This window comes from Erinaceus europaeus, chromosome 4 (assembly GCF_950295315.1).
Source record: "Erinaceus europaeus chromosome 4, mEriEur2.1, whole genome shotgun sequence".
Classification (NCBI taxonomy): domain Eukaryota; kingdom Metazoa; phylum Chordata; class Mammalia; order Eulipotyphla; family Erinaceidae; genus Erinaceus; species Erinaceus europaeus.
In genome coordinates, this window is record NC_080165.1 from 54335694 (window position 1) to 54347531 (window position 11838).

At 42.7% G+C, this 11838-nt stretch overlaps 1 protein-coding gene across 1 annotated transcript; it reads right to left on the reverse strand.

The window, feature by feature from the left end:
* Positions 1-9262: 9262 nt before the first annotated feature.
* PSORS1C2 (psoriasis susceptibility 1 candidate 2) lies at positions 9263-11764 on the reverse strand. The gene is made up of 2 exons (XM_016192194.2): positions 11623-11764; positions 9263-9994 (listed from the first exon to the last, which is right to left on the reverse strand). Exons 1-2 carry the CDS (start codon positions 11675-11677, stop codon positions 9639-9641), a joined length of 411 nt encoding a protein of 136 aa, XP_016047680.1. The 5' UTR covers positions 11678-11764; the 3' UTR covers positions 9263-9638.
* Between the last annotated feature and the right edge of the window lie 74 nt (positions 11765-11838).

Here is an 11838-nt window from a genome sequence, read left to right on the forward strand (position 1 = left end):
TCAAATATGAGGTCCTGAGTTCAATTCCTGGCAGTACATGTGCTAGGGTGGTGTCTGGTTCTTTCTCTTTCCTCATATCTTTCCCAATAATAAATAAATAAATAAATAAATAAATAAAATATTAAAAAGAAAAGGAAGAAAGAAGGGAAAACATACTACTCAGATATTAAAAATGATAAATTCACCTTCTTCACCTCATCTTGGATAGAGCTTGAAGGAATCATGCAAAAATGAAATAAGCCAGAAAGAGAAGGATGAATATGGGATGATCTCATTTATAGAAGTTGAAAAATAAGAACAGAAGGGAAAACACAGAGAATTTGGAAAGGCTTTGGTATATTGCACCAAAATAAAGGACTCTGGGGGGGGGGGGGGCCTCTCAGGTCCTGGTGCACAAAGGTGAAGAACATAGGCGAGGGGTTAGAGTGTTTTGTAGAAAACTGAGAAATTTTACACATGTACCAACAATTGTATTTACTGTTTACTGCAAACCATTAATCCCCCCTATAAAATAAAAAGGAGGGGCAGGCAGTAGCACACCAGATTAAGCATCCATAGTGTGAAGTGGAAGAATCCCTGGTTTGAGTCCCTGGTTCCCCACCAGGAGGGGCGTAGCTTTGCAAGCAGTGAAGCAGGTCTGCAGGTGTCTTTTTCTTCCCTTTTTTGTCTGCCCCTCCTCTCTCAATTTCTCTCTGTCCTATCAAGCAACAACAGCAACACAACAATAACAACAGGAGAAATGGCCTCCAGGAGCAGTGGATTCATAGTGCAGGCACCAAGCCCCAGCAATAATCCTGGAGGCAAAAAAGAAAGGAAGGAAGGAAGGAAGGAAGGAAGGAAGGAAGGAAGGAAGGAAGGAAGGAAGGAGAAAGAAAGGGAGAAAGAAAGAAAGAAAGAAAGAAAGAAAGAAAGAAAGAAAGAAAGAAAGAAAGAAAGAAGGAAAAAAGGAAGGGGGAGTCGGGTGGTAGCACAGCAGGTTAAGCACAGGTGGCGCAAAGCACAAGGACCAGCGTAATGATCCTGGTTCAAGCCCCCAGCTCCCCACCTGCAAGGGAGTGATTCACAAGCAGTGAAGCAAGTCTGCAGGTGTCTGTCTTTCTCTCCCCCTCTCTTCCCTTCCTCTCTCCTTCTCTCTGTCCTATCCAACAACAATGACATCAATAATAACTACAACAATAAAACAAGGGCAACAAAGGGGAATAAATAAATAAATAAATAAATATTTTATTTTAAAAAAGAAAGAAAAAAGGAAGGAAGGAAGGAAAGAAAGAAAAAGAAAAAGAAAAGGAAAATTCATTCTTTCAGTGAGATGTGAAAAGACTTCTTCCTGTTTCGCATTGGTGTTATTTTGTAAAGTCCAAGAAAAGCACCAGGGTCAGATGAGAGCGGGTGAGAGAGCTTTGCCTTTCTCTGTGTAGTAGAGTGATTTTCTAATGAAGCAGGTAGAAAAGGAAAGCGATATCTTCAGGCAAATTCATTTTAGCTTTTTATTTTTTGCCTCCAGGGTTATCGATGGGGCTCAGTGCCTGCACCTGGAGGCCATTCTCCCCATTTTTGTTGCCCTTGTTGTTGCCCTTGTTGTTGTTGGGTAGCCAGGGGCACGAACCAGGATCCTTATGCCAGTCCTTGCACTTTGTGCCATGTGCGCTACTACTGGCCCTGGGAAGATTCATTTTAGAAAGGGGCACATATACTTCTGGAAATTAAGCCCCTTGCAAGGGGAGGCAGCACAATGACTATGCATGCTTTAGGCCTCAAAGTCCCAGGTTCAATCCCACACACCACTATAAACCAGAGCTGGGCAGTGTTCTGGTAAAAACAAATAGGATAGGACAGGATAGGACAGGACAGGACAGGACAGGACAGGGTAAGGTAGGGTAGGAATAGAATAGAATAGAATAGAATAGAATAGAATAGAATAGAATAGAATAGAATAGAATAGAATAGAATAGAATAGAATAGAATAGAATTAGATAATGAAGTTGAAGGGTTGTCATTCCACACGTGAAGTCTCTGGACACAGTCTGAAGTGAAGCATGTTGAGGTGGCAATCGTTGTGTTGGTTAGGTTGTGATCATCAGATGCAATATTATTTGATATGGATTGGGAGATGCATACGGGAAAGTGGGCCGGCCCTATCCTAAGGTTCCAGGACTGGGGGAAGTAGAGGCTCTATAGTGGAGATGTGAGGTTTCTACTGTCTTAGGGTTCAAAAAGACAATCGATAGTTAATGTTATCATCACATTATTTGGTAATTGGGTTAACTTTGAAAAGTCCTTTTGTTAGGGTTTGCTGTACAGTACCCAGTATCTTGTATATAGCTGTGCTATTGATTGCTTCTGATCTACTTGGTCTAGGCTTTTGAGAGAGGCTGCATATCAATTACACAGCCTATATATTGAGAAGATTCAGTTTGTGTTTTGAAAAACTTTGAGACATACAATTAATTTTCCCCCTCTCGTATTAATTAACTAGTGATTTATATGATTACATTTTACTAGGAGTGTACATAAACACCATTCCCACCACCAAAAGACTGTGACCCATCCCTCCCACCCACTCCCACCCCCCACTGGCCCAGGAAGCTGCATGTCTACCCTTCACCTCAGGGTTATTACTTTGGTGCCCTACTTACAATTTGGTCAGGTCCTGCTTTTAGTTTCCCTTTCAGATCTTCTTACTCAACTTCTGTTGATGAGTGGGATCATCCCATACTCATCTTTATCTTTCTGACTTAGCTCACTTAACATAATTCCTTCTAGCTCTGTCCAAGATGTCTTCCCCTCCTGTCTCCATTTCTCTCTGTCCTATCCAACAACAACAACAGCTATGACAGCAATAACAACTACAACAAGCAAAACAACAAGGGCAACAAAATGGGAAAAATAGCCTCCTGGAGCAGTGGATTCGTAGTGCAGGCACAGAGCCTCAGCAATAACCCTGGAGGCAAAATAAATAAATAAATAAATAAATAAATAAATAAGTAAATATCAGCCAGGGTTATGCAAACAGACACTCATGCCTAAGGCTCTGAAGTCCCAGGTTTAATCCCCTGCACCACCACAAGCTGAGCAGTGCTCTTGTTAAAAAAGAAAGAAAGAAAGAAAGAAAGAAAGAAAGAAAGAAAGAAAGGGAAAGATAGATAGAAGTCTTTAAAAAGACAGTCACTGGGAATGTTTTCATATTTAACCTGAGATTTTCAAATGGCAAACTACTACATAGACTCAACTTGGCATTAGAGTCTCAAACATGAAGTCCCTGAGTTCAATCCCAGCATGACATGTGCCAGGATGATGCTCTGCCCATCCCCAACGCCCCTGAATAATCTAAAAATCACACACACTCCAGAAAAGACCTAGAATTGCCAAAACAATCTTGAGAAGAAAGAACAGAAATGGAGGCATCACACTCCCAGATCTCAAACTGTATTATAGGGCCATTGTCATTAAAACTGCTTGGTACTGGAACATGAATAGACATACTGACCAGTGGAATAGAATTGAGAGCCCAGAAGTGAGCCCCCACACCTATGGACATCTAATCTTTGACAAAGGTACCCAGACTATTAAATGGGGAAAGCAGAGTCTCTTCAGCAAATGGTGTTGGAAACAATGGGATGAAACATGCAGAAGAATGAAACTAAACCACCATATTTCACCAAACAAAAGTAAATTCCAGGGAGTCGGGTGGTAGCAGAGTGGGTTCAGTGCATGTGGTGCCAAGTGCAAGGACCAGAGTAAGGATCCTGGTTCAAGCCCTCAGCCCCCCACCTGCAGGGGAGTCACTTCACAGGTGGTTTAATATACGTAAATCAATCAATGTGATCCACCACATCAACAAAAGCAAGACCAAAAACCACATGGTCATATCAATAGATGCAGAGAAAGCCTTTGACAAAATACAACATCCCTTTATGATCAAAACACTGCAAAAAATGGGAATAGATGGAAAATTCCTGAAGATAGTGGAGTCTATATATAGCAAACCTACAGCCAACATCATACTCAATGGTGAAAAACTGGAAGCATTTCCCCTATGATCAGGTACTAGACAGGGCTGCCCACTATCACCATTACTATTCAACATAGTGTTGGAAGTTCTTGACATAGCAATCAGGCAGGAGCAAGGAATTAAAGGGATACAGATTGGAAGAGAAGAAGTCAAACTCTCCTTATTTGCAGATGACATGATAGTATACACAGAAAAACCTAAGGAATCCAGCAAGAAGCTTTTGGAAATCATCAGGCAATACAGTAAGGTGTCAGGCTATAAAATTAACATTCAAAAGTCAGTAGCATTCCTCTATGCAAACACTAAGTTAGAAGAAATTGAAATCCAGAAATCAACTCCCTTTACTATAGCAACAAAAACAATAAAATATCTAGGAGTAAATCCAACCAAGGAAGTGAAAGACTTGTATACTGAAAATTATGAGTCACTACTCAAAGAAATTGAAAAAGACACAAAGAAGTGGAAAGATATTCCATGTTCATGGGTTGGAAGAATTCACATCATCAAAATGAATATATTACCCAGAGCCATCTACAAATTTAATGCTATCCCCATCAAGATCCCAAGCACATTTTTTAGGAGAATAGAAAAAATGCTACAAATGTTTATCTGGAACCAGAAAAGGCCTAGAATTGCCAAAACAATCTTGAGAAAAAAGAACAGAACCGGAGGCATCACACTCCCAGATCTCAAACTATATTATAGGGCCGCTATCATCAAAACTGCTTGGTACTGGAACATGAATAGACACACTGACCAGTGGAATAGAATTGAGATCCCAGATGTGAGCCCCCACACCTATGGACATCTAATCTTTGACAAAGAGGCCCAGACTATTAAATGGGGAAAGCAGAGTCTCTTCAACAAATGGTGTTGGAAACAATGGGTTGAAACATGCAGAAGAATGAAACTGAATCACTGTATTTCACCAAATACAAAAGTAAATTCCAAGTGGATCAAGGACATGGATGTTAGACCACAAACTATCAAATGCTTAGAGGAAAATATTGGCATAACTCTTTTCCGCATAAATTTTAAAGACATCTTCAATGAAACAAATCCAATTACAAAGAAGACTAAGGCAAGTATAAACCTATGGGACTACATCAAATTAAAAAGCTTCTTCACAGCAAAAGAAACCACTACCCAAACCAAGAGACCCCTCACAGAATGGGAGAAGATCTTTACATGCCATACATCAGATAAGAGTTTAATAACCAACATATATAAAGAGCTTGCCAGACTCAACAACAAGAAAACAAATAACCCCATCCAAAAATGGGGGGAGGACTTGGACAGAATATTCACCACAGAAGAGATCCAAAAGGCCGAGAAACACATGAAAAAATGCTCCAAGTCTTTGATTGTCAGAGAAATGCAAATAAAGACAACAATGAGATATCACTTCACTCCTGTGAGAATGTCATACATCAGAAAAGGTAACAGCAGCAAATGCTGGAAGAGGGTGTGGGGTCAAAGGAACCCTCCTGCACTGCCAGTGGGAATGCAAATTGGTCCAACCTCTGTGGAGAACAGTCTGGAGAACTCTCAGAAGGCTAGAAATGGACCTACCCTATGACCCTGCAATTCCTCTCCTGGGGATATATCCTAAGGAACCCAACACATCCATCCAAAAAGATCTGTGTACACATATGTTCTTGGCAGCACAATTTGTAATAGCCAAAACCTGGAAACAACCCAGGTGTCCAACAACAGATGAGTGGCTGAGCAAGTTGTGGTCTATATACACAATGGAATACTACTCAGCTGTAAAAAATGGTGACTTCACCATTTTCAGCCGATCTTGGATGGACCTTGAAAAAATCATGTTGAGTGGAATAAGTCAGAAACAGAAGGATGAATATGGGATGATCTCACTCTCAGGCAGAAGTTGAAAAACAAAATCAGAAAAGAAAACACAAGTAGAACCTGAAATGGAATTGGCATATTGCACTAAAGTAAAAGACTCTGGGGTGGGTGGGTTGGTAGAATACAGGTCCATGAAGGATGATAAATGACATAGTGGGGGTTGTATTGTTAAATGGGAAACTGAGGAATGTTATGCATGTACAAACTATTGTATTTACTGTTGAATGTAAAACATTACCCAATAAAGAAATAAATTAAAAAAAAAAGACTTTGGGAAAAAAAAAAAAAAAGAAAGAAATTGATAAACAAGATTAGATGAGAAAACACAAGTAGAACCTGAACTGGAGTTGGTGTATTGCACCAAAGTATGACTCTGGGGTGGGTGGGTGGGGAGAATACAGGTCCAAAAAGGATTCAGAGGACCTAGTGGGGGTTGTATTGTTATATGGGAAACTGGGGAATGTTATGCATGTACAAACTATTGTACTTACTGTTGAATGTAGAACTTTTTTTTTTTAAAAGGAACTGATTTCTGGATTTCAATTTCTTCTAACTTAGTGTTTGCATAGAGGAATGCCTCTGACTTTTGAATGTTAATTTTTTTAAATTTTTTATTAAGAAAGGATTAATGAACAAAAACATAAGGTAGGAGAGGTACAACTCCACACAATTCCCACCAACCAATCCCCATAACCCACCCCCTCCCATGATAGCTTTCCCATTCTCTAGCCCTCTGGGAGCATGGACCCAGGGTCGTTGAGGGTTGCAGAAGGTAGAAGGTCTGGCTTCTGTAATTGCTTCCCAGCTGAACATGGGCGTTGACTGGTCGGTCCATACTCCCAGTCTGCCTCTCTCTTTCCCTAGTAGGGTGTGCCTCTGGGGAAGCTGAGCTCCAGGACACATTGGTGGGGTCTTCAATCCAGGGAAGCCTGGCCAGCATCCTGGTGGCATCTGGAACCCGAGTAATGAAGCTGAAGGGTTGTCATTCCACGTGTGAAGTCTCTGGATACAGTCTGAGGTGAAGCATGTTGAGATGGCAATCGTTGCTTTGGTTAGGTTGTGATCGGCGGATGCAATATTATTTGGTTTGGATTGGGAGATGCATACGGGAAAGTGGGCCCTATCCAAGGGTTCCAGGACTGGGGGAAGTAGGGGCTCTATAGTGGAGATGTGAGGTTCCTGCTGTAATTTGATCAGGTCCTGCTTTTAGTTTCCCTTTCAGATCTTCTTAGCTTCTGTTGATGAGTGGGATCATCCCATACTCATCTTTATCTTTCTGACTTAGTTCACTTAACATAATTCCTTCTAGCTCTGGAATGTAAAACATTAATTCCCCAATAATAAAAAAAATAATAGGAAATCTTTCAAGGGAGGGGATGGGATAAGGAGTTCTGGTGGTGGGAATGGTGTGGAATTGTATCCCTCTTATCTATGTATGTCAATATTTCCATTTTATAAATAAAGGGGAATAAAAGAAAAAAAAGAAGAGAGAAAAACAAGACTCTGGGGTTGAAGGTGGGGGAGTACAGGTCCAAGAAGGATGACAGAGGACCTAGTGGGGGTTGTATTGTTATGTGGAAAACTGGGAAACGTTATGCATGTACAAGCTATTGTAATCACTGTCAAATGTAAAACATTAATCCCCCAATAAAGGGGAAAAGAAGAAGAAGGAGGAGGAGGAGGAGGAGGAGGAGAAAAAGAAGAAGTAGAAGTAGAAGAAAAGAACTCTAAAGAACACTAAAAAATAAAATAAAATAAAACAAAATAAAACACAAAGCGAACACTCAACTTGGTTTCTTTCTCCAAACAAAGGTCCCAGAATGGGGGAAAATGTGAGCCTGAATGTTCCTGTAACATTGATATATTTCCAACTATCCTCCTTCTAAGTTCCATGTCTTTATCCACATGGTTAAAACTGGAATTCAGCAGCCTGAAGAGGTTAACTCAGTGAATAGAGCACAGACTTGTATGCATAAGGTCCTGGGTTGAATCCCCAGCACTTCATGTACTGGAGCGGTATGCTGATCTTGTTAGAATTGTGTTCCAGGAAGTCGGCCAGTAGCACTGTGGGTTAAGCGCACGTGGTACAAAGCACAAGGACCAGAGTAAGGATCCGGGTTCAAGCCCCTGGCTTCCCACCTGCAGGGGAGTCGCTTCACAGGCGATGAAGCAGGTCTGCAGGTGTCTGTCTTTCTCTCCTCCTCTCTGTCTTCCCCTCCTCTCTCCATTTCTCTCTGTCCTATCCAACAACAATGACATCAATAACAACAACAATAAAACAACAATGACAACAAAAGGGAATAAGTAATTTTTTTTAAAAAAAGAATAGTGCTCTGATCTCTCATTAATATAGAAATAATAATAAATGATAAATTTTAAAAAGAAAGGAAAAGAAGACAGCAACTCAAACTACTTTCAGATCTCCATGCTTTATCCACTGCACCACCTCACAGGCCACCTTTCTTTCTTTTTTTTTTTTATTTAAGAAAGGATTAATTAACAAAACCATAGGGTAGGAGGGGTACAACTCCACACAATTAACAGGCCACCTTTCAAATCTCTGTGGATAGAAGAGGACATCTAAGGAGCCAGTGATGGTGCACCTGGTTAAGCGCACACATCACAACGCACAAGGGGACCCAGGTTCAAGCCCCTGGTTCCCACCTGCAGGGGGATAGCTTCACAAGTGGTAAAGCAGGGCTGCAGGTGTCTGTCCCTCTCCCTTTCTATCTCCCTCTCCCCTCTCATTGCCTCTCTGTCTCTATCCAATAATAAATTGAAAACAAAAGAAGAGAACATATGAATACTCATGACTTAACTATTGGCAAAGAAGCAACATAGATTCAAAATTAAGAGCACATGGGCCCGGGTGGTGGCACACCTAGTTGAGTGCACATGTGTCAATGCGCAAGGACCCAGATTCAAGCCCCAAGCCCCCACCTGCAGGGGGAAAGCTTTCCAAGTGGTGATGCAGTGTTGCAGGTGTATCTCTGTCTCTCTCCCATCTCTACCACTCTCTTCCTTCTCAATTTCTGGCTTTCTCTATCCAATAAATAAATAAATTAAAAAAAAACAAACACAAAACTGGGAGTTGGGCTATAGCGCTGCGGGTTAAGCACAGGTGGCGCAAAGCACAAAGACCGGCGTAAGGATCACAGTTCGAGCCCCCAGCTCTCCACCTGAAGGGGGGGGGGTCACTTCACAAGTGGTGAAGCAGGTCTTCAGGTGTCTTTCTCTCCCCGGCTCTGTCTTCCCCTCTCCATTTCTCTCTGTCCTATCCAACAATGACGACAACAACAACAACAACAATAATAACTACAACAATAAAATAAGGGCAATAAAATATAATAAATAAGTAAATATTTTTAAAAACACAAAACTAAGAACACATGATGTTTATTTTGTTTTCATTCATGGAAGCACATCTTCCTGATAGCTTCCGGTCACAGACCACCAGGTGGCAGCAGAGAACTCAGTGGTGCTAGCTCCACCCCAAGAAAGAGAAGATGGAAGGGAAGAGGACTGGCGAGGTAGGGGTGTTTAGCTCTAAGAGAAAAAGGAGGGGGAAATGCGAGGGGTAAATAGGGTCTTAAGAGGAGACAGAAAACAGAGCGATTTCTTTAGGGTTCATAATAAGAGTAATGAGGAAGAGGATTAAGGATTTAGGTCAAATTGGAGAGAATTTGAGAGGAACAGAGGGTACAGATGGGCTCAGGTGCTCGCAGCCTGGACAAGAGAAGGCCTCTGCAGCATCCTGTTATCTGTACTCTTCCCGGGGTGGGTCGAGGTCTGGCTCCTCCTGGGATCCATGGTCCACCTCAGGGGCAGGGGGCCAGGGGTTTTCTGGTGGTTGAGGTCCTGCTGGCCAGGGATCATCAGGTCTGGGAGGCTGAGGAGGAGTGGTTGTTGGGGGCTTAGGAGGCCAGTCTCCAGAATTAGGCAGGTCTCTCCAGGGACGATTGGGGCCTGGAGGTGGAGGGTCCTCAAAGAGAGGTGGCGCCCCTGGCCAAGGGTCACCAGGGATAGGGGGGCCCTGAGGTAGTGTTGGGGGGCCCTCCTCCTCTCCAGCTTCTGTGGGTGGGAGAGAAGGGTGGTCTCCGCTGCCTGAGATGCCTGTAGAGGAGGAAGGGGAAAGGTAATAAATAAGGGAAACGAAGTCCAAGTTTTGCCCTACTCCACCTCCCAGTTACAAAGCCAGATGTGTGCGTTGGGGGACAATCTCTTTGGGATGGATCACAGCCTGACCTGGTCCCACAAGACATGTCAAAAGCAAATCTAAGGCGAGGAATATAGCTCACTTAGATTGTGAGAATGTACACAGCTCAGCTTCCAGCCATGCTCCTCCCCACCCCATAAGGAAACTTAGTGCTATGGTTCTTTCACTTTTTCTTTGCCTGTCTCTAGAAAAAAAAGAAGTCTACACATTGAACTATCTCTAGTGACCTGGGAGGTGAAGTGGTGTACAGTTGATAAAGTGTTGAATCCACTGGTATGAGGTCCCAAGTTCGATCCCTGACATAACATATACATGAGTGATGCTCTGGTTATCTCTCTCTTATGTTAATAACAAATATTTTTAAAAGGATCTCAAAATAAAGTAATCTCAAAGTGACATGAAAACCCTGCCTTGAGTAGTTATCTGAACTGTGGTCTGGAAGATGGTGCAGCAGATAAAGCACTGGACTCTCAAGCATAACATCCCAAGTTCAATCCCTGGCAGCACATGTACCAGAGTGGTAACTGGTTCTTTCTCTCTCTCCTCATTTCTCATTAATAAATAAAATACTTTTAAAAAGGGGGAGTCAGGAGGTAGCATAGTGGGTTAAGCGCATGTGGTGTGAAGCACAAGGACGGGCATAAGGATCCCGGTTCGAGCCCCCAGCTCCCCACCTGCAGGGGAGTCGCTTCACAGGTGGTGAAACAGGTCTACAGGCATCTACCTGTCTTCCACTCCTCTCTCCATTTCTCTCTGTCCTATCCAACAACGACTACATCAATAACAACAATAATAACTACAACAATAAAATAACAAGGGCAACAAAAGGGAAAATAAATTTTTTAATATTTAAAAATTTTAAAAAGGGCAGATGGTAGATAGCATAATGGTTATGCGAAGAGACTATCTTGTGCCTGAGGCTCCAAAGTCCCAGGTTCAATTTCCCGCACCACCATAAGCCAGAGCTGAGCAGTGCTCCATAGAGAATGGGAAAGCTACCATGGGAGGGGGTGGGTTATGGGGATTGGGTGGTGGGAATTGTGTGGAGTTGTACCCCTCCTACCTTATGCTTTTGTTCACTAATCCTTTCTTAAATAAAAAATTTAAAGAAAAAAAGGAAAAGAAATAATTATCTAAACTTAACCAACTTTAAACTGATAGGATCCCCCCCCCAAATAAGCTCTACCCAAACCTGGCTGGGACTCCCCACTATCATGACCCCTATAGTGGTGTGCAGTCTCACAGCAGTGTACCTGAGCCCCGTGATGCCCAGACCCCATCTCGACAGTGAATTCCATCCTCCTCAGCACAGACCGCAGAGCCAGTAAATACTTGCCCACACACCATCTCAACTCTGATCAAAAGCCTGCATGGAGTTAACACCCAAACCAGCAAAACATTGATTCTGAGCTGAAATGCACTTTCCTGCATCATACTCCTGTGAATTCCCAGAATCTCTTATGTGCATACAGTTTACCCTCCCCTCATCTTGCCCCTTCTCCATAACCTCCTGGTCACAGCTCACCTCCAGCACACAGGCAAAGGATCAAGATCCCCAGCAGTTTCCAGTTGAGCATCATGACTGTCTCCTGGCCCCCAGTGTCGGGGGTGGGCTAAGTCTGGGTGCCTAGGAACCCCAAGGGGTTTTATAAGGAAGGAGGTCAGTCTCTGGGGAGGGGCCAAACCAGCGACACAAGGAATCCCAACAGAACTTAACCGGTCAAACCCGTTTGGAAGGCCA

What these genes read in the sequence shown, in the direction of transcription:
- PSORS1C2 (XM_016192194.2), bottom strand. Translation starts at nt 11,677, where the DNA reads ATGATGCTCAACTGGAAACTGCTGGGGATCTTGATCCTTTGCCTGTGT. An exon ending in CCTTTGCCTGTGTGCTGGAG is followed by an intron (nt 9,995 to 11,622) that starts GTGAGCTGTGAC and finishes CCTCCTCTACAG; the next exon opens with GCATCTCAGGCAGCGGAGAC.